Source organism: Camellia sinensis, chromosome 11 (assembly GCF_055761805.1).
Source record: "Camellia sinensis isolate YWXY chromosome 11, ASM5576180v1, whole genome shotgun sequence".
Taxonomy (NCBI): domain Eukaryota; kingdom Viridiplantae; phylum Streptophyta; class Magnoliopsida; order Ericales; family Theaceae; genus Camellia; species Camellia sinensis.
In genome coordinates, this window is record NC_138971.1 from 136,070,134 (window position 1) to 136,093,657 (window position 23,524).

General features: G+C 35.6%; 1 protein-coding gene across 1 annotated transcript; it reads left to right on the forward strand.

The window, feature by feature from the left end:
* Nucleotides 1-2,713: 2,713 nt before the first annotated feature.
* Nucleotides 2,714-9,546, forward strand: LOC114257873 (serine hydroxymethyltransferase 3, chloroplastic). Its single transcript, XM_028197694.2, has 12 exons — nucleotides 2,714-2,978; nucleotides 3,446-3,688; nucleotides 5,017-5,212; nucleotides 5,308-5,482; nucleotides 5,583-5,700; nucleotides 5,801-5,913; nucleotides 6,097-6,219; nucleotides 7,893-7,997; nucleotides 8,188-8,274; nucleotides 8,389-8,496; nucleotides 8,895-8,967; nucleotides 9,066-9,546. Exons 2-12 carry the CDS (start codon nucleotides 3,478-3,480, stop codon nucleotides 9,338-9,340), a joined length of 1,584 nt encoding a protein of 527 aa, XP_028053495.2. The 5' UTR covers nucleotides 2,714-2,978; nucleotides 3,446-3,477; the 3' UTR covers nucleotides 9,341-9,546.
* The last annotated feature ends 13,978 nt before the right edge of the window (nucleotides 9,547-23,524 follow it).

Consider the following 23,524-nt stretch of genomic DNA (forward strand, 5'->3'; position numbering starts at 1 on the left):
AAAACTCTTCCTCTGAAGTTCTGGGTTTTTGTTTTTGAGGTGGAAAGAGCTTTATTTCATCATTTTATAGTGTGGGTTATACAGTATGTTTGGATTGGAGGTTGTTCACTTTATATGAGATTGATGTTGAGTTGAATTCTTCCTCTTTCGTGTATGCTGTCATATTTATTAGGTGAGTTTTTTTTTTTTTTTGGTGTTTGTGCGTGTATGTATTTCTAGCTTTGAGTTGATTTTAGCTTTATTTACTTTTGTTTATATCTTAGAGATTGTTGAGTTTATGTAAGATTGATGCTGAGTTAAAACTCTTTCTTTTTCGTGTACGAAATCAATTCGAACTGGCAAGGTAAGATTGTTTGTTTTGATTTTGGTTGCTTTGGTCACTGTTGTTTTGATTTTGAAATCAAAAATCACGAAGAAGAGGTGTTTTTCAGATAATTTACTTTTGGTGCATTTTTTGGTTGCTGAGATTTTAAAGGGGAAAAAAAAAAGGAAAAACAATTTGGGGTTTTGGTGACCGAAGTTCATATTTTTTTTATAAAAAAAAAAAAATTGTATTTTCAACATTTTGTTAGTAGCTGAATAGATTTTAACTCAATACTCCTGTTTATACTGTAAATCACGAGATTCAATGTTAAACATGATTGCTAAATATGTAGGACATAAGATTTCCTTTTGGAGAATATGAGATTACAAATTTGAAATTATAGATTTAACTTAGTACTCCTGTTTATACTATTTATGTATGAAATTGCAGTTTGAAATTACCCTTCGAACTCGCACTCGCAAGGTAAGATTGAGAATTGTTTCAGTCTTTTTTTCCGATTTGAGAATTGTTTCAGTATTTTTTGTTTATTTTTATTTCCTATTTTTTGGTAATTCTTATTATTTAAAAATAAATAAAGTCTAAAAATGAAATTAAACCTCGTGTGTTTCATCCTCTAATTTTGCTTCTCTAATTCCACCTCTAATGATGTAGAATTAAAGAGGCTAATTCTTTATGAGGTTTTTAAGAAGAAGAATACTTCTTTATATTTTTTCAATATCTTTATCAAAAACTGACAAGACTCTACAAATTTGAACATGATATGTATAAATTACAATTGCATTTTAATCTCAACATTATTTATACTGTGCCTTTAAGCACGGGCATACACTAGTATATATATATATCATATAATAAAAGTCTATAAAGGTAAAATAGTCCACACAATAATTTTAGTATGGAAAAAAAAAAAACCCCCCTACTAAAATATAAGTCTGAACATATGAAACTTGATAGAACATTAGAAAATTTTATAGGGTGTTTGGCATAACTTATATAGGGGTGTTTTGGGAAGGAAAAAAAAAAGCTAACTTTTAGCTTTTTACTCATTTTAAGTCACATTATCTCTCACATTTTTTACCTATAAAAAGACAAAATATATTAAAAAAGTCAAAAAGTCAGCTTCTTACCAATTTCTCAAAACACTATATAAGGACACTTATTTATGTCACATTATCTCTCTATTTTTTCCATACATTTTTTTTTAATAAAAAGTCAAAAAATATATTTCTTTAGATCATCCAAAGAGACTATAATACATGAGTTTTATAAATAAAATTTTCAATTCCATGTTATGTTTGGTTAGAGATTTATACAGGGATTTAGAAAAGAAAATAAAAATAATAAGTGAAATATTAATAAAATATATTTACATTTTATCTAATTTCATAATATTTTTCCTTTTCTTTTTCCTTTTCTAAGGGGTTGTTTGGGGTGTCCTAAATAAGTGTACTTTTTGTCTTTTTGGATTAAAAAGTTGAGAAAAAAAAGATGAATGTTTAGGTTAACTTTTTAACTTTTTGTGAAAAAATATGTATTAAAAAATTATATAAATAATTGTATAGGAAAAGTAATTGAGTAGCTCGTACAGTACCTAGGCAGTGTAGTCGACTGTTAGGAGATGGAAAATGGTTGTCTCCTTTTCGAGCTTGAATTAGACGGTGTTGTTCGGCCCGTGTGGGCCCACCACGCGTCCCCGTTTTGTTAATCGGAACCGTTCAATATGTAGAACTTGTGGAGTACTATATGCTAACAAAAAATCACATTGATCGGATATCGATAGCTATCTGATCGTGTTAGTTTTTTGTCAACCGTTAACTATAACACCATTTATTTTTTATACAAAACTGATTTAATCATGTAGCTATCCATATCCGATTAATGTGATTTTTTACAGACATATAGTACTCGACGAGTTCTACACATTACTGGTTCAGATTATCAAAACGGGACCCGTGGTGGATCTCCACTGGCCCAACATTACCCTCTAATTTAATAAGGGATTGTTTGGGATGATCTAAATAAGTGCACTTTTTGACTTTTTATGAAATATGGGTTGGGTTTGGGTTGGGTTTGAAATGATGTGTAAGAGAGGTGATGTAACTTAAATAAGATGATATAACTTAAATAAAATAGTGATTTTTTGACTTTTTAACTTTTTCAAGACATGCCAAACTTGGCCTAAATATATAGACCTAATTTTTTTTCTCCTTTGATAGCCTTTCCATCAATTTTGAGTACCAGTCATGTCTTTGTATTAAAATATGTAATAAATTAAATTTTTTATATTTTTAATATGTATATAGTGATAACTTTTTAATTTTTTTAATAAATTTTTAAATTTTAAATTTTAAATTTTTTTTAGAGATGTGAAACTAGGTCTAAATACCTTTTCAAATCCTCTACCTAAATATTGCATTAATTATTTTTAAAAAAAAAAATTTAAGCGGCTCGCGGTCTTCTACCCTAGGGTTTTCTACTCATCAAATCTCACTCAACTTCTGTTTCAGTTGGTCGCTCTGTGTTTTCGTCATCTGTACAAAACCCAAAGAGGAAAAGAATTTAAAGAGAAAAAACAAAGACAACGCATTTTAGACGAGACCATCTTTTGCTGATTGAGTTTATAGTTTTCTTGGCTTTGAGCTACCAAACGGAGGTTCGGACTCAGCCCTATTGCTCCTCTTTATATTTTTTTCATGATATTTCTTTTAAATGTTTTATTTCATGTTGTTGATTATTAGTTGAACATTGAAAAAGCTTTTACACCCTCTGTTTGTTCCGACAGAAAGTAGTAGTTGCTAGAAAAAAACCCAATTCTTTGGATGGTTGCTTTTATCAGTTCTTCATATTTCTTCTATTACTTCAATTGGGTATGTGGGAATTTGAGTTTTCTTGGAATATTTTTTTCTGGGTATACTTTGATTATTATGCATTCATGAGGAGGTACAATACAAGCTATATAAGTTGGTCTTATGGTAAAAATTAAATAATTGAATAAATATTGAATATATGAATAAATCATATTCTTTTAATGTATATTCAAAGCACTTTCAGTGATTCTAATGTGTTTTTAGTTTGTTTGCATAATTCTTGTACTCAATTTTGATATCTTTTAACATGTAGGAAGCTTGTGAGTTATCATATTAGAAGCCACTATGCAGGCTTGTAGTGGGACTGCAGTTATGGGTTCCATTCAACAGCCCATTTGGGCAAAGGCTTTCCTTCCAAAAGGGTCAGGTTTTAGTGGATTTCACCATCAGGCTAAACTCAATTTGCTTAAACCCTGTAGATCTTCTCAACTTGAAGGGAGCTTGATCACTGGGAGGCCACCCTCTTCTGTGTCTGTCCCTGCGCCAGAAATTGGAGGTAACAATGCTTTCCTATTTAGATTTTGTGCTGGTGATGCTCTTCTCCATGTGAATGGACCTGTAGTCTGGATTTTTGGCTTGCTGGGCTTATTTTGATTTCATGCATGTGTGTGCATGTACAAACATCTGTGAATTCATATTTGGAATTGTTGGGGATATATATGGGTGCTGAATATAGTGTGAGCTAGTGCTTTGCTTTACCAAGTACAAAGGGTGGGTGTAGTGACTAGGCTACTTTGGCAGCCTCAACTGTGCTACTCTTGCTTCCGAAAGACAAGTGTTGGCTGGAGAATTCTAGTGAAATATAGGTTTCTGTCTCCAGCACACAACTCCAAACTACCTCCTTGCAGGCGGGCACAAAGTGTCGGATGGAAGGGGTATCTTTGGTGGGTCATTGGTTCTGTTTTGAAGGTGACATACAAGAATGCTAGAATTTCTTCTAATATAATTATGAAGGTTGTGAACTTAATAACCATAAGCATTAAGCATAGTCATGATACCCATCCAAAGCAGAAGGCAGAAGCTGGTGTTTTTTAGTGTCATGTTCAAATTGTATACTTTAACATTTTTGATAAGTTCTTTTTGGAAAAATCATCGATGATGATGTGTTGACCTTGAATGTTTGTTGATTTCTTCAAATATAATTTTGATGAGCCATGCCCATTTATTTTGTTATAGTTCAAATTCTACTGTTTTTTTTTTTGTTTTTTTATTTTGTTTTTTTTAATTGCGAACATTAACAACCAATTAGATACTTGTAAATTGTATAAACTAGTACTGTCTGAAATATTCACTAGTTAAGACCACTGCAATTATCTTTTTTTGGGCTGTGCCAAATAGTTAATATCAATATTGCTATTTTTTTTTTTTTTTTTTTTTAATATAAAATACTGAACACACTGCAGACAGGAATTGGATGTAAATTTAAAAAGATTGCCGAATGATTGAAAGACATTAGGATGGCAATGGTTTGTAAGGCACATCAATCAATCTTTAATGTCTGTTGGTGCTGACTCGACCTCTGTTTCTGCACTGCCTCTCTCTCTCTCTCTCTCTCTCTCTCTCTCTCATCAGTTGGACTCCATTGCTATCTCAGTCACTCTCCTGAGTTTCTGGTGCCTCTGAGGTGTTTTGCTACTCTCTAGTGAACCTCTAAGTCTCTGAATGTCTCCTTTCACAGTTGGTTCACAATTACTACATGCTTATGATTTACTTAGAATTTAAAACTTGTAGATGACAATAAATACATTTGTGCCATCTCTACAAATTATAAATTGCAGAACTTGCCCAGACTAACTGTTGCATATTAAAAATTATGTTGTTCAGGTAATGAGAGCAGCTTTGTAGACTATGGCCTCAGCGATGCTGACCCTGAAGTACGTTCAATTATTGACAAAGAAAAGCAACGCCAATTCAAAAGTTTAGAGCTTATTGCCTCCGAGAATTTCACATCTAGGGCAGTGATGGAAGCTGTTGGTTCTTGCCTCACAAACAAGTATTCAGAAGGACTACCTGGCAAAAGGTAAGCTCTGCCTATGAGAGGGAAGACCATTTGGCCATGTGTTTATTACATTTATCATAATTATCTGGGGTTAATTATTTACTTTTGTATATCAGGTACTATGGTGGCAATGAGTACATTGATGAGCTAGAAACTCTCTGTCAAGAAAGGGCTTTGGTTGCATTTCACTTGGATGGGAAGAAGTGGGGTGTAAATGTCCAACCATTGTCTGGTTCTCCTGCTAATTTTGAGGTTTATACTGCACTTCTTAATCCACATGACCGTATTATGGTGAGTTATATTTTTGCTTCATTTGGGCTATGGTCATTAGATATCTTTGTATTGAAAGTTTTGGACCTAAATTAAGATTTTAACACATAAAATGACTTAGGGTTTGGACTTACCCCATGGGGGACACTTGTCTCATGGTTTCATGACTCCTAAACGACGGGTATCAGGCACATCCATTTATTTTGAATCCATGCCTTATCGACTCGATGAATCTACAGGTACTGCATTCTGCAATTTATTTTTGTTAAAGATGGAATAGATGATTTCGAGAAGTTCACTCGTGAAGATGATTATGAATTTATCTCAATTTTTAAACAGGCCATGTTGATTATGACATGCTTGAGAAAACAGCGACTCTCTTTCGGCCAAAACTCATTATTGCTGGTGCTAGTGCTTATCCTCGAGATTTTGATTATCCTCGGATGAGGAAGGTATGGAACTTTTTTGGTGCGCCTTTTATCAAATTCTAGTATTTTTTTTCTTTGTTTGTCTGTTTATTACTTTCTTCAACAGTTGTTACTTGGCAATAAATAATTTGAAATTTTCTTTCTATGTGTAAATTTTTTCTTCTTTTCATATTTAGTGTTTAATTGGTTACATATATGCATTTAAAGATTGCAGATGCTGTTGGTGCTTTTCTCATGATGGATATGGCTCACATAAGTGGACTTGTTGCTGCTTCTGTGGTTGCCGATCCTTTTGAGTACTGCGATGTTGTAACAACAACAACACACAAGGTATGATCGAACCATTCATCAATTGTTGTTTTCCTACTCATTTTCCAATTTCGTGACCGCGCCATGTTTCAAACTTCTGAATTCTGTGTTAGTGCATTCATTGTCTTTATGAGATCTATCAAGATAGTTTTGACAATGTTTCCTTGTTATCGTTCATCTTATGCATGCTACAATTTGACAGTATGACTGTGCTCTTGTTAATAATTATGACTTCTACCATCAAGTGTATCGTCAACTTACCAAAAAAGCGTTGTACTTCAATCCAACTTCTAAAGCTGTTATGTTAATGTAATTCATATGTTTGTATACATCTCTAATTACCTAACCCACCTTCATCAGTAAGTAAAAGATTATTCCTCAATTTTCTATTTCCCTTTCAAAGCAGTGTTGAACATTGGAGTAATATGTAAACTTCATTAAAATGATTATTAGAATCTTGCTCTGGATATATCTGACCACAGAAGAAGGATTGTAGGGGACTTGTAGTACTTGGAATTAAGGCTTTGTTGAATCAAGTTGAGTATTTTTCAATTGTTGAACTTTCTTTTTCCAAAGCAAAAGATGTGTAAAATTTAATGGGGCTGATTTCTGGTTTGGCGTGTGTGTGTGGTGACTCAGCCTCTCAACTGAACCCTGTACAATCAAGTGGATCCAAAGTTGAACCTATCCATCTAGCATCATTTGACTCCAATCTGTTCATTTCAAGCAATTTTTTAACTAAAGGCTTTAATGCTCCCTAATAACCTGAAAAAGGGTACATATCCTTAAGGAAAAGGTGTGATGATTTGAATGACAAAGGCACGAATAATATTACACAGATAACGGGAAATAAAAGAACAGTGCAATTTTCATTATAGGGATGGCAGTTATGAATCTTATGACATAGCATGTATTCATTTGACGGATCAAATCCATGTATTCATTAGAGGTTCCTATTATGATTTTACATTCAAATTTACCTCAGAAAATTGAATTTCATAACATAAAACTTTGACCTTGTGCACGAATTTTTCAACAGTGCAATTTTCATTATAGGGATCACAGTTTTGAGTCTCAGGACATAATAACATGTATTCATTTGATGGATCAAATCCATAAATTCATTAGAGGTGCCTATTATGATCTCACATTCAATTTAACATCAGAAAGTTGAATTTCAGAACATAAAACTTTGACCTTGTACACTAATTCTTCAACAATATAGAACCATACGTTGAAGTGGAGCAACTGTGGGGCTCTGTAAATGCTTGTTAGTCTTGTTGATTTCTTAGTAATTTCATATGCCACGCATTTGAGTGGGAGCATACCAATTTATAGCTCAGTTCTCTTTTCTGAAAGATGATCAAGCATAACGAAAAAAAATGAGAATTAGTTTAACTTGTTTTGTTCGAACTCTTGACAAGCATATAAGGTTTCTTACCCCTCCTCCACCCCTTCTCCTTTTGCAAGCTTTTCAAATTGTTGGAGACTTGTGCATCTGGTTCTTTGTCTTCATGAGATTGCCCTATAAAGTATTCTGTGACTATAAGAGGAGAAAATTTGTTTATAATGATTCTATGAACACAAGGAAAATCTTTGACTAATATCTATCTATATCTATTGAGGAATATGCTTAATTTCTGTAATTTGATCTGCATAAACATAATCTGATAAAGTGAGATGTTTCTATGCAGTCTCTAAGAGGACCTAGAGGTGGTATGATCTTCTTCAAGAAGGATCCAGTTCTGGGTGTTGATTTAGAATCTTCCATTAACAATGCTGTTTTCCCCGGGTTACAGGTCGGTTAGATGTTTTCCTTCGCTCTGTCATCATGCATGCAAATTAGTTCCAAATCTTTTTACCCCTCTATGTACCTACATATTTTCGAATGCACGTTTAGCTTGTGCAATTTCTTTTTTTTTTTTTTCTTGACCAAAGAAAGAAAGTACAGAAAAAACTAAAATGAAAGGCAATGAATTATCTTTACAGGGTGGTCCTCATAACCACACAATTGGGGGGCTAGCAGTCTGCCTGAAATATGCTCAATCCTCAGATTTTAGGGCTTATCAAAACGAGGTATTCAACTTTCACTCTCACTTTCACAATCAAAAGATAGCACAACTTTCATCCGACTTAAATTAGCGTAGTTTTTTCAATTTAGTAACTTAACATGGTTACTTCATCTTGTAGGTGGTTTCTAATTGTAGAGCTCTTGCAAGCCGCTTGATCGAATTGGGATACAAACTTGTTTCTGGAGGAAGTGATAACCACTTGGTTCTTGTGGATCTCAGGCCATTAGTAAGTTTCTGATAACTGTATTGATGCTATGCTGTAGATCGTGGGGAGATCATGGGGATATAAGAAGTGCTGTTGAATTAATTGATATAATTCTAATAAAATGTTCTAACATGATATGTCAAGTCGAAGCAAATGGTCTAGCACGGCCCACTTGTGAGAATATTATGTAATTATGGAAATATATCAATTACGTTGATTGTGAATATTTGATTGATTGTATAGGGTTATTTCCTATTATAGATTAGGTTTAGGATTGCTATAAATATTGGTTGTAATTCAGTTTTTCTAAAGAAGCTTGAGATGCATTTGTCGTCATTGTCTAAGGTTTTTGATATTTTAGATGAACTTGTTTTTAATTACCAGCATTGAGTCGATTGAGATTTTTCACTTGAAAACAGGGCCTTGATGGCGCTCGGGTGGAAAAAGTTCTTGATATGGCCTCTATCACTCTTAATAAGAATTCAGTACCTGGTGAGTCTTGCCACGGTGACCTTTATCAATGAAAACTCTTGTGATTATCCTTATTTTCCTCCTATACTTGTTAAACTATTCCGCGTTGAACTACTTAGGTGATAAAAGCGCTCTAGTCCCTGGTGGCATACGGATTGGATCACCTGCTATGACCACAAGAGGTTTTACTGAAAAGGAATTCATAGCAACTGCTGATCTTATTCATGAGGGCGTGCAGATAACTCTTGATGCAAAGCGGTCAGTTTCAGGTTCAAAGCTCCAAGACTTCATGAAGTTCGTGGGATCTCCATATTTTTCTTTGATGGACCGAGTGTCTGATTTGAGAAGAAGAGTCGAGGATCTGACAACCCAATTTCCGTTGCCTGGATTATGAGAGATATAAATAGATAACAAAATAGAATGAAATGTGAGCTAATTGAGTGCTATTTGTGATGATTCTATTATCTATACATGTAATATGATGCACAATTTTGGATGTTGGGATGAACAATGATCGGCTGATATATTGTCTCGACTTACTAGCTTTGTGCTCAACTTTGTTGAGAATAAATTGAAGGAAAAGCAGAGTATTGCTGCTGAGTTTGGCTTGTGTTTGCTTTATTCTACTACCTTCTTTCGGGTCTGTGTGGTGCAATTTTTATCTATGTTGAAAGTTGCTCATCAAAAAGTAAAAGAAACTAATACTGTGTTTGGTTAGGGGATTTGAGAAGGAATTTGGAAAGAGAAATAAAAAAGGTAAGTGAAATGTAAATAAAACATACATATATTTTATTTCATTTCACGCACCTTTTTCCTTTTCCTTTTCCTTTTTAAATCTCTCTTCAAATTCTCCAATCAAAAACAGCGTAAAGCTCCTTTTTATTTTCTTGTTTTCAGATGATTTATTTTTCCAAATTATTTTAGTTGTTTCTATCTTGTATTCTATAAGCGAAAGTTGTACCAATCTCGAATGCTAACTTCAACCTTAACCCTAGCCGTCGCCACCCATTTCTGCTGCCATCTCTAGCCCCTTCACACACTCCATGGAATCCTCTCTGGCTCTTGTGCATGCACAGCATGATGGGGTCACGGGAGGTAGGGTTGGGGTTATGGAGCTGGGATTGTACAGGGAGGAGGGGCCGGCCGCGAGGGTGCTGGGTTGCTGGCAATTGGCTACAATGACGGTGGTCCTTTGGTGATGGGGCAAGTAATTTATTTTAAAATAAAATTAGCATAATATTCTTTTCAAAACACTAATCCTTAATGAACTCACAATAATGTTAGTAAGACTATGCTTGAATGTATAACAAATCAAAAATAGATATTTTATTATGTCACATCCTTTGCGAAATAGTTTTTGAGAGTCAAATGGAAAAATTATTTATAAGCACTATTATAAAGACTTATGCTACACATGTTCTTAAGTAAATTCTCATAAGTCATGCGGGAAGTTGGTTGACACATTTACCCTCAAAATTAGTTGTTAATATCATAAATAATGGCAAAACCATATATAGGAAATTGAATGTTATCATATATCATATTTATGTGGATGTGAATTTGAAATTCAAAATACACGTGATATTTGAAGATTTCTGCTTGAAACAAAATAAATTAGATATGTTTTGTGTCTTTATTCTAATGTAAACTACTGGTTCATTTGAGAACATTTTGAAACCCACCACCGAGAGGAGAAGGGGCGCGATTCGACAGCCAAGTTTGACGGGACGGGTGGCAACGAAATACCGTCTCCGGTGAACAACGAGGAAGGATGGCTCCAAAACGTAAGTGAGGCTTTCCCCCTATTTTGCAATGTTTATTCATTTGATTTTGGTTAACAAACCATAACTAGGGCTTATGTAAATATGAGATTTTTGATAATTTCGGTTTCTTTCAGTCAAAAGATGTAATGGTAGTTGTATATATTGTGAGTTTTATGAGAATTAAAGATTTTTATAGTTCTCAGTTTGAAGATAGTATTTATGTGGGGGTTGTCGACTGTGTGTTATGTGACTTAGTTGTTGGTATTCTAGGATCGGGGTTTGGCGAGTTGTCAAATTGGGTGTTTTATGCATGATTCGTTGTTATGTTGCCGGTTATGGGGTCTATTTGCTAATTTGTATTTTTGGAACCATGCAAATGATTGTGTTTGGTAGTCTGATTTTTGGGGGTTCACGTTGTGGTACGATGTCATTTGGTTGTGCGCATTAACTAACAAAAGTAGGTTGTTGGATGTGACTGGTGCCACGTCCTTGTGTTATGTGTTGTCCAATTTCTGAATGTGATAGTGATCCAATGGTAAATTACTTTTGAATGTGAATGTGACCCCATGTAAGTAAGTTACAAATGGGAATTGGACCCCATATGAATATTTTGTGAATATTAACATGATCCCATTTCTGAATGTGAACGTGAATTAGTGGGACTATTTGTAAATTGTTACGTTGTGCTACGATGTCGTTTGGTTGTTTGCATTTAGTAAAAAAATTAAGTTGTTGAATGTGGCACATTTGACGTACTTTAAGATTTGTGAATGTGACCAAATATTCGTGAGAGACCGTGTGTACATTGTCACAGTGAGTCGAACAATGCAAGTAACATGATTTGGGATTGTGGTTGTGGTTGTTGGAAATGGTGGGAAAAATTCTGGGTAAAACCAGAATTTTTCCTCAAGTTCGGTCTATTTTTTAGGTGGGCCCCGAGTGTCGATTTACTCGGGTCAAAGTGGTAACGCGTTCTATGCCGCGTTGTGATTCACGTGGTATATTTGGTTGCTTAAAACCATTACCGAGTGAATGGGAAATTGAAGCCAAAGTGTGCTCCATGGAAATGGAGTTTTGGTGGAAATTCCATAAGGTGATAAATTGGCTTGTTCCACATTGATTTGGTGGGAAGTTTTGAAAGGGTTTATAAGGCTTAGAGTGAGATACTTGGGGTGTGCCCCAAGGGGTACCCAAGTGTTTTAGAGGGAGAGGTTATGGGCTAGACCCATTGGACCCAAAAATCACCACACACGCGCGCGCCGCCGTCGCCGTCCGTTCGGGCGGGCGGGGTTGGGCTTCTAATCTTTTTGGGCCAAAAACATTTGAATTTAATTTTATTTTTTGGAACATAAAATCCAGAATTCAAATTAAACTGATTTGGATTTTCTGTACATCCAAACAGGGCCCTTCCCGTTTTCAAACAGAAATAAACTAGTTTGGAATTAGTGCACACCCAAACAGGGCCCTTCCCGTTTTGCTATCTGTTTGAATTGTTAACAGATTCAAATCTGTTTGAATTCAAAACCAACAAGTATCATACCTGTTCAATTCAAAACCAAGAGTCACCTTTACATCTATAAATAGGACCACCCTCATTTGATGTTTTTCATTCAGAAATTTCGTATTTCACTTCTGCTAATTATATTCTTCATCTTGCTGCATTTTATTTCCGAAAGAAAGAGTGTAAACACTTAGTGTGTTCGTAAGGCAAACAATTTGTAGTGCTGCTATTGTTTGTGGTAGATCATTTCATCCTGGGAGATAGACGTCCAAATTCTGAAAGCACCGTGGAGAGGACGAATCTGTCTTAAGGACACAGTGTTAAACACTGGACTTGATCAGAAAAGTTATTCAAATAAATTAACCAAGTAAGTTGTTTAATTTAATTCTGTTTTTATTTGTTTATTTAATCAGATTTTAATTTTGTTTTTGTAACAAAATAAAATCTGTGGTTTTATTTATTTATTTTTATTTTGAGTTTGATTTTTGTAATCAAACAAATTCTCTCATTTTCTCTATTTCTTTTATTCTTGTTGTTGTTTTGTACACAACAGAATTTAATCTTTTTAAATACAGTGAAGATTGTCCTACAATCTTAAGACAGACTCCTTTTTGGGGATCTTCATTGTATTTAATTTTCTGTGTTTTCAAATTAATATTCTGGTTGGAAAAACAAATAGTGATTTATGCTATTTGACAGATAGTAGTAATATACTGTCTCTTTTCTTTGACAACAACTAGTAGTACGATACTGGTGTCATTAACAATTCAGAATATTATTTGGTATTACAGAAAATTCTTGTGATATTTTATTTTTCTAGTTTTAGTAACAAGGAAAATAAAATTATTTTTTTGTTATAATTTATTTTCTAGTTTTAGTAACTAGAAAATTAATTTGTGTTTTAATTTTTTCTGATTTTTTGTAATCAGAGATTATGGCTACTACAACTGAAACTGCATCTGGCAGTGGTACTCCTATTGTTACACCTACATCGGTCCCTATTCAGAACCATGTTCATGTACCAATCAATCATGGAGAAAAACCGGAAAAATTTAACGGTACCGAATTTAAGAGATGGCAGCAGAAGATGCTGTTCTATCTTACAACTCTTAATTTGGCCCGGTTTCTCCATGAAGAGGCTCCAGCACTTAAAGAGGGTGAAAGTGATCGGCAAGTTGTTGCCGCTGTAGATGCTTGGAAACATTCAGATTTCCTGTGCAGAAACTACATCCTAAATGGCCTTGACAATATGCTGTATAATGTATACAGTCCTCTGAAAACAGCAAAAGAATTGTGGGATTCTTTGGAGAAGAAATACAAGACAGAAGATGCCGGCACGAAGAAATTTGTCGTCGGTAAATTTCTGGACTTTGTTATGGTAGACTCCCAAACGGTAATATCTCAAGTTCAAAGTTTTCAAATAATTTTGCATGATATTCATTCAGAAGGTATGTCTCTTAGCGAGTCATTCCAAGTCGCTGCTTTAGTGGAAAAGTTACCACCGGCTTGGAAAGATCTCAAAAATTATTTAAAACATAAACGCAAAGAGATGATTATGGATGAATTGATTGTAAGATTAAGAATTGAAGAAGATAACCGAAAGGATGAAAAGAGGAATGGAAAAATCCCATTGAGTCCAAGGCTAATGTGGTTGAACAAGTTCATAAACCACATAACAAAAAGAGAAAGTTTATTGGAGATGGTCCTAAACAAGGTGATAGTAGCAAGAAGTTCAAAGGAAAATGCTATAACTGTGGCAAAATTGGACATCGAGCTTCTGACTGCTGCCGCCCTAAGAAGGATCATGGAAGTACAAGTAAGAAGACCACCAATCAGGCCAATGTAACAGAATTGGATTACATCTCTGACGGAGTGAATGACATCAACCTTTCTGCTGTGGTGTCTGAGGCTAACTTGGTTGGAAATTCCAAAGAGTGGTGGGTTGACACTGGAGCAACTCGTCACATTTGTGCAGACAAGAAGATGTTCACTACCTACAATGAGGCTGCAAATGGTGAACAACTTTTCATGGGAAATTCTTCTACTTCTACTGTGGCTGGACAAGGGAAAGTGATCTTGAAGATGACATCAGGGAAAGAACTGACCATCAACAATGTACTGCATGTACCTGACATCCGGAAGAATTTAGTTTCTGGGTCTTTGTTAAGTAAAAATGGTTTTAGGCTTATATTTGAGTCTGATAAATTTGTATTAACAAAGAGTGGTATGTATGTTGGTAAGGGATACATGAGTGATGGTCTCTTTAAGTTGAATGTAATGACAGTTGTACCGAAAGTTGCTATGAATAAGAATAACACATCTTTTGTTTATATTCTTGAGTCAAATTTATGGCATGGTAGATTAGGACATGTGAATTTTGATGTTTTGCGTAGATTAATTGGTTTAGATTATATACCAAAGTTTGAAATTAATCCTAATCATAAATGTGAAATTTGTGTAGAAGCGAAACTAACTAAGGCTCCATTTAAATCGGTTGAAAGGAAAACCGAACCTCTAGAATTAATTCATACTGATGTATGTGATCTAAAATTTATTCAAACTAGAGGTGGCAAAAAGTATTTCATAACATTTATCGATGATTGCACAAGATATTGTTATGTTTATTTACTTAGAAGTAAAGATGAAGCCTTAGAAATGTTTAAACTCTACAAAACAGAAGTTGAAAATCAACTTGGTAAAACCATTAAAATGGTTAGAAGTGATAGGGGTGGTGAATATGATGCACCATTAAATGAATTTTGTGCACAACATGGCATTATTCACCAAACTACAGCCCCTTATTCTCCACAGCAAAATGGAATTGCTGAAAGGAAGAATAGAACCCTCAAAGAAATGATGAATGCCATGTTACTAAGTTCAAGTTTACCACAGAACTTGTGGGGGGAAGCAATATTGTCTGCTAATTATGTTCTTAATAGAATACCCCACAAGAAAACCAACAGCACTCCTTATGAATTGTGGAAAGGTCGACCACCTTCCTACAAATACTTAAAAGTGTGGGGGTGTTTGGCAAAAGTTGAAGTTCCTGTTCCTAAAAAGACTAAGATTGGACCAAAAACAATAGACTGCGTGTTTATTGGTTATGCTCAGAATAGTAGTGCATATCGATTTTTGACTTATAAATCAGAAATACCTGATATAAATGTGAACACTATTATAGATTCAAGGAATGCTGTGTTTTTTGAACATGTATTTCCTTACAAGAAAGGACAGGAATTAAGTTCACAGAAAAGAACTTATGATTGTACACAAAGTCAAGAGACTAATGACAATCAAACAAAAGAGACTAGTAATAGTCTCGACCAACAGGATTTAACTAATGATGAACCAAGACGAAGTAAAAGAGCGAGAACATCAAAATCCTTTGGTCCAGATTTTCTGACATACTTGTTAGAAAATGAACCTCAAAGCTTTAAGGTAGCAATGACAGGTCCTGAAGCACCTTTGTGGAAAGAGGCTGTTAATAATGAAATTGAATCCATTATGCAAAATCATACTTGGGAATTGGTGGATCTTCCACCAGGTTCTAAACCTCTTGGATATAAATGGATATTCAAGAGAAAAATGAAAGCAGATGGTTCAATTGACAAGTATAAAGCAAGACTTGTTGTTAAAGGTTACAGACAAAAGGAAAGTCTGGACTATTTTGACACATATTCCCCTGTGACAATAATAACATCCATTCGCATGCTTATTTCTATAGCAGCGTTGTTTAATTTAGAAATACATCAAATGGATGTTAAGACAGCTTTCTTAAACGGTGATCTAAATGAAGAGATCTATATGGAACAACTCGAAGGGTTTGTAGTATCAGGGCAAGAAAAGAAAGTTTGTCGACTTGTAAAATCCCTTTATGGATTAAAACAAGCACCTAAGCAATGGCATGAAAAATTTGATCATGCAATGCTTACTAATGAGTTTAAGATAAACGAATGTGACAAATGCGTCTATGTTAAAAACACTGACCAAGGATATGTAATAGTTTGTCTTTATGTGGATGACATGCTTATCATTGGAAGCAGTCAAAACATGATCAAATCAACTAAGCAAATGCTTAACAAAAGATTTGATATGAAAGATATGGGGGTCGCAGATGTTATATTAGGAATGAAAATTACTAAAACATCTGACGGATATGCATTATCTCAATCTCATTATATTGAGAAAATTCTTGATAAATTTATCAAGGATGATTTGAATTTAGCTAGAACACCTGTAGACATCAGTCTTTATTTATCGAAAAATAAAGGTGATGCAGTGTCTCAGTTAAAATACTTCCAAATCATTGGAAGCCTAATGTACCTAATGAATTGTACTCGTCCTGATATAGCTTATGCTATCAGTAAATTGAGTAGGTACACTAGTAACCCTGGAGAAGACCATTGGAAAGCGATCATTCGAGTTCTTAGATATCTACGATTTACTCGTGATCATGGTTTGAACTTTACTCGATATCCAGCAGTACTCGAAGGTTATTGTGATGCAAATTGGATATCGGATACTAAAGATTCAAAATCCACTAGTGGATATGTCTTTACTCTAGGAGGCGCTGCTGTTTCTTGGAAACAAACTTGCATCGCACGATCCACAATGGAATCCGAGTTCATTGCTTTGGACAAAGCAGGAGAAGAAGCAGAATGGCTTCGTCACTTCTTAGAAGACATTCCAATGTGGCCAAAACCTGTGCCAGCTATTTGCATTCATTGTGATAGTCAATCTGCAATAGGCAGGGCACAGAATCACATGTATAACGGTAAGTCACGACATATTCGTCGTTGACATAATACCGTAAGACAATTGTTGTCAAACGGAATAATCTCAATAGATTATATAAAATCTAAAGAGAATATTGCGGATCCGTTAACAAAAGGTTTGACAAAAGAGCTAGTGTATAGTTCATCGAAGGGGATGGGATTAAAGCCTATTACATAAGAGTCGTCATAATGGTAACCCTACTTATATGACTGGAGATCCCAAGAACTAAGTTCAAAGGGACAACTAAGTTATGTATGGCTCGCCAGAAATCACCAAGGGCTTAACATTCTTACCCATTCCTATGGTGAGAGTGATATCTGCAAACATATGTTGTCTGCAGGGGTATAAGGATAAGCTTTGCTTTTAATGATTACTTATATCTTGATTAAAGTATAAAATCAAGACGAGTATAAGGAGATACTCACAATAAGAATCACCTATATGAGTGTTGAGCTGGGGCCGGTTCTATGAGAATGAAAAAGGCTACATTCTCTAGAAATACTCATGAAAACCAGATGCGTTCAAGGCCAAAATGAACACAACAGTGAGAACCACGATGTGTTAGAAAATATTTTGTGTGAAATCTATTGTCTTGGCTTACACAAACGGCTGAACAATTCAAGGCATCGCGTCCATTGGTTAGCCAGTAAGTCCGATAGGTTATCACTAGGGAAGGTTCAAGGCCGAAAACTACCTATCCTGATGCAAGATATTTTCGACTTATACTCTTTCGTTAAGTCTGCATATTGTTGCATTTCCGTTGTCATCAAATTCCATTCATATGGGGGATTGTTGGAAATGGTGGGAAAAATTCTGGGTAAAACCAGAATTTTTCCTCAAGTTCGGTCTATTTTTTAGGTGGGCCCCGAGTGTCGATTTACTCAGGTCAAAGTGGTAACGCGTTCTATGCCGCGTTGTGATTCACGTGGTATATTTGGTTGCTTAAAACCATTACCGAGTGAATGGGAAATTGAAGCCAAAGTGTGCTCCATGGAAATGGAGTTTTGGTGGAAATTCCATAAGGTGATAAATTGGCTTGTCCCACATTGATTTGGTGGGAAGTTTTGAAAGGGTTTATAAGGCTTAGAGTGAGATACTTGGGGTGTGCCCCAAGGGGTACCCAAGTGTTTTAGAGGGAGAGGTTATGGGCTAGACCCATTGGACCCAAAAATCACCACACACGCGCGCGCCGCCGTCGCCGTCCGTTCGGGCGGGCGGGGTTGGGCTTCTAATCTTTTTGGGCCAAAAACATTTGAATTTAATTTTATTTTTGGTAACATAAAATCCAGAATTCAAATTAAACTGATTTGGATTTTCTGTACATCCAAACAGGGCCCTTCCCGTTTTCAAACAGAAATAAACTAGTTTGGAATTAGTGCACACCCAAACAGGGCCCTTCCCGTTTTGCTATCTGTTTGAATTGTTAACAGATTCAAATCTGTTTGAATTCAAAACCAACAGGTATCATACCTGTTCAATTCAAAACCAAGAGTCACCTTTACATCTATAAATAGGACCACCCTCATTTGATGTTTTTCATTCAGAAATTTCGTATTTCACTTCTGCTAATTATATTCTTCATCTTGCTGCATTTTATTTCCGAAAGAAAGAGTGTAAACACTTAGTGTGTTCGTAAGGCAAACAATTTGTAGTGCTGCTATTGTTTGTGGTAGATCATTTCATCCTGGGAGATAGACGTCCAAATTCTGAAAGCACCGTGGAGAGGACGAATCTGTCTTAAGGACACAGTGTTAAACACTAGACTTGATCAGAAAAGTTATTCAAATAAATTAACCAAGTAAGTTGTTTAATTTAATTCTGTTTTTATTTGTTTATTTAATCAGATTTTAATTTTGTTTTTGTAACAAAATAAAATCTGTGGTTTTATTTATTTATTTTTATTTTGAGTTTGATTTTTGTAATCAAACAAATTCTCTCATTTTCTCTATTTCTTTTATTCTTGTTGTTGTTTTGTACACAACAGAATTTAATCTTTTTAAATACAGTGAAGATTGTCCTACAGTGGTTTCATGTCACCATTTGAAGTTGGCACGTTCGTGTTCGTAATGAGTTGGTCGTCAAGATTCACGTAGCACATTTTTGTTTATATTTTATTTCACATTACTTTATGAACTGGCATGCGTGACATTATTCATGGTTACATTGAGTACTTTACCGTCATATATTTTAAGCGTGTATGGGTATGTGGGTACATAATTACGGCTTAATTGTGAAATGTGTGGTGAGGTAATTTTCGTTACAACGTCAAGTGTATTCCGCAGGATGAATAAAATATGTTTTAACTCTGAATGTGAATGTGAATGTGAATTTTTAGGAGAATGCTAGTTGTTTGTCATAGTGAGTTGAATAATGTGCATAACACGACATCGGGTTGTGGTTGTGGTTTCAGTTGCACATTTTGTGTTGTCACGTTTGTGTTTGTGTTGGTAGTGTGTTGTACATCAATATTCACACAGCTTAGTCTCGTTTATATTTTGACATTATTCAACAAATTGGCATGTGTCCCATTATTGACTTTCACATTGCATACTTTAGTGTGATATTTGTAAACATGTGTGAGTACGTGGGTACATAGTTATGTGTTAATTTTTGAAATATGTGGTGGAGTAATTTCCATATCAACATCAATTGTATTGTGCGGCATAAATAATACGCCTACGGGTTGTTGTTTGTGTTGGGTAGATTTGGTTCATGTTTCAATTTCCATGTCACATTGTCTCTCACAACATCACATTTACAAAGTTGCACATATCCATTAAATGTGGTCACATTTGTGTTCGGGGTGTGTTACACGACAATCGTTTCACTTCATGTTATGGCTTTTATTGTCACATTATTTGATAAAATGGCATGCGCCACATTATGCTATATGTTGTGTTATATCATGTATAGGGCCAGCTCTAGGCATAGGCTCACAAGGCCATGGCCTAGGGCCCCTCAAAATAGACTCAAAAAAGGGACCCCCTCCTATTATAGTTTAGTGTAATATATTAAGTATATTTTAAATCCAAAAAAAATTAAAGAAGGCCAAAACTAACTTAAAATAAATTGACCCATTAAAAAATTAAAAAGCCCATTCAAAAAAATTAGCATTGTTATCCATTGCAAATAGACCCAAAAAAAGGGGCCTCTCCTATTATAGTTTAGTGTAATAAATTAAGGCCTCGTTTGGCAACCGAACTTTTTAGTCAAAAAGTTATTAAATTAGCCAAAAAGCTAACAACCCATACCAAAAAGTCAAAGATTCTCTTTTCTCTCTACTTTTTGCACATCTTTTCGTAAAAAGCCAAAAAGTCATCCCAAACATACTAGTTTTTTTTAGCTCATATTTTAGCCAAATAGTCAAAAAGTTACTAAATTAGCTTGTTCCCAAACGAGGCCTAAGTATATTTTAAGTCCAAAAGAAATTAAGGAAGGCCAAAATTAACTTAAAATAAATTGATCCATTAAAACATTGAAAGACCCATTAAAAATAATTACCATTGTCATCTATTGAAAATGATTTTACAAAAAAAATTAGATTATGCAAGTATTATTGATTTATTTACTTCTAAAAATACAAGAAGAGCGAGGATTAAACGATACTTTTTAGTTGTTGTAATGTAATACTAAGTATTTTTTGTGATTTTGACACAAATCTTTTGTCCATTACTTTTATTTTTTATTTTTTTTTTCATTCAATGAAAAAAACAAATGTGAAGGGCCCCAGAAATTTATTAGTTAATTATTGGCTTTGGGCCCCAAAAATCTCAAGGCCGGGCCTGATCATGTAACACATTGTTCCGTATATGTCAATTTGCATAATGTTTTGTAAAATTTGATATATATGTTGTTTGTTTTTGTGCTGAAGACGTTAGCACCCATAAACACAGGTTCGTCATTTTTAATTTTTCCTAATAAACCAATAGTATTGTGGTGCTTTCAATCACAACGGTATTGTGCCCTTTGGGTTATGTTCACATGATTTATAAGAACATTCATACTAAAAAATAACGTGCATTAAATTGTGTAGCTAAGAAAAGGCATGTTTATCTAACACAAGTGAAACGTAATGACACGTGAAAATGTTGTAATTAATTTTGATGTTTATCGAATGAAGCAAAAACATATCTTCAGGCATACTTATTGAATGTGTTTGAAATATTATATTGTCATCCAATTAGGATGTTAATGTATGGTGTGGGTCTGTCAATGGGTGTGAATTGAAAACACATACTATCACATCTTATCCTATTATATGTCAATGTTCACAATGAACATATTAACTCATCTTGTCACATACTGCTATTAATTTCCATATTCACTTTAGTTATTATTGGCCATTTGTTTGTATACGAAATGTGAAATGTTTGTGGCATGTGTATCAAGAGGTACAATTAAGGTTACACCACAAAAGGGGTCCAATGCAAAAGTAAACACCCGTGAAGGGACTACATTTGCTAAAAGATGACGGTGTCTATCTCTGTCACGGAATGCGAATGTAGTAAGGCAAAGCAGTGTTGGAAAAGGAAAGAAGGTCAAATACGAACCTCAACAACCATTGACCAAACCACCTAGATTTTACTACCGGTCTAACATCACTGGAATTGTGAAGGTTGTGGCAGCGTCAAATCTGAAAGATGAGCATTTGCATCATCTTCAGAAAACACCGTTCTGGCTTCTGTTTGATGCAATGCGAAAAACTGAGTTAAATCAAAATGATTTCCAAAAATGCAATGACATTGTAATGAGGATCATTCAAACATTTGTTCCAGAGAAGTTCGCTTTCATGATTGATGGGAAACACATTGAGTTAACGAGCATTGATATACAGCTAATATTTGAAATCCATGGTGGCAAGCAGAGTTTAGATGTGTTACATGGGCCAAGACTTCCAACTGACTTTATCCAACGGAGGTGTCCCAACATAGCGCGCATAAACTTGAAGACCATTAAGGAACTGTTAATGGATACATTATTGGGGAACACAAGTCAGGACCACCAAGATATTGCAAAGGTACTGTGTTTGTACTGTGAGGACATAAATTTTGAATGACAACACGTGGCCGAGGTGTCACCGAAGTGCCAGCCGAGGTACCACGTGTCCTGGTCATGACGCCGAGATCATCTCAGCCAGGTCGAGGTTGTCTGCGAGAATACCGAAATCCGAGATAAGTGGATAAGGGACAAGATTCCTAGAATGGGAGAAGACTTCAGTTTGGATTAAGATAAAACTCTTAGAGAGTTTATCCCAATCCTACTAGGAATCCAAGATTAGCAGTAATCCTGAGTCCATTGAAGTTAGGCTTCTATTGGGACTAGGATTGTATTGGCTATAAAAGAGAGGCACCCCCATGGGTCTAAGGTATGTCTTTTATGCTCTATCTAGTGAGTTAAGCATTATTGGTTATCTTTGAGAGATATTTTACTGACTTGATCGTCAGAGTGCCCCCGGGTGGACGAGCCACCGCCGGAATCTTTTCTTTTTGTGACAGGTCATTCGGGTTTAATCTATTCTGCCAGTGTTCTCCAGCTGAGTGCTTGATTGGTAGTGTGGTTGAAAATTGACCCACACAATTTGGCGCCGTCTGTGGGAACGAAAGAAGAATAGATGGCCAACGACGGACAGAAAGAGAAGGTTGGGGACGACACTCCTAATGGGAGTGGGAAACCTGTAGACCTTGACATCGAAAAAGACAACTACAACAAAGAGACTCACGATAAGAATCATGAAGGAAATGACGTCGACCAGGAGAGCGGCGTAGCAAAGAAAATGGACCAGAGCGGGTATTACAACGAGGACGACCTCCAGGTTTGGAAAGAAAGATGTCTACGGAGGGACGATGAGGTAAAGGCCATGGTGAACAAATTGGCAGACCTACAAACAGTGGTCAATTTCATGATGCAGAATAACATCATGCAGCCATCGTTCCCACTACAAGATACGCCGATTCCAGCGGCAAAGGAGGATGCCCGAAAAGAGGGGCAGAAAACAGTCCCTATAGTCCCCCAGCACACCAGGACTGAAAAACACTGTCACTGGCCTTCAAGGGAGGTCGGGCGAGGAGAGTCAAGAAGGGAAGAATCGAGGAGGATGCATCGCACCAAGGAAGCCGACCCTAAACAGCATCGGCATGTTCAAGGGCAGAAGTTATACTTCGACGCAACCAATGGAGGGAAGTCCAAAAGGACCCATAATAAAACTGGGAGTAGTGCACCGAAAAGGCTGAAGTCGGGAGATAGCCAAGCTCCTGGACGGACCAAAGAAGATCTGGGGGATCACCTACAGAAGAAGCAACAAGACGCCGAGGAAATCTCCCCGGTCAAGCCGAGAACGCCGTTCTCGGTAAAATTGGACAAATTCGAAGCCCCAAAGAGGTTTAGCATGCCGAGATTCCAGATCTACGACGGTAAGTCAGACCCCAACTTTCACGTTGGCTTGTACCTGAACTCGATGGCGTTGTGCACCGGGAACGAGTCGTTGCTCTGCAAGGCATTCCCCTCATCCTTCGGAGAAATTGCATCGGACTGGTTTCAC

Coding starts and splice junctions, on each gene's coding strand:
- LOC114257873 (XM_028197694.2), top strand. CDS start 3,478: ATGCAGGCTTGTAGTGGGACTGCAGTTATGGGTTCCATTCAACAGCCC. Junction 7,998..8,187: donor CTGTTTTCCCCGGGTTACAG/GTCGGTTAGATG, acceptor TTATCTTTACAG/GGTGGTCCTCATAACCACAC. Junction 8,275..8,388: donor TTAGGGCTTATCAAAACGAG/GTATTCAACTTT, acceptor TTCATCTTGTAG/GTGGTTTCTAATTGTAGAGC.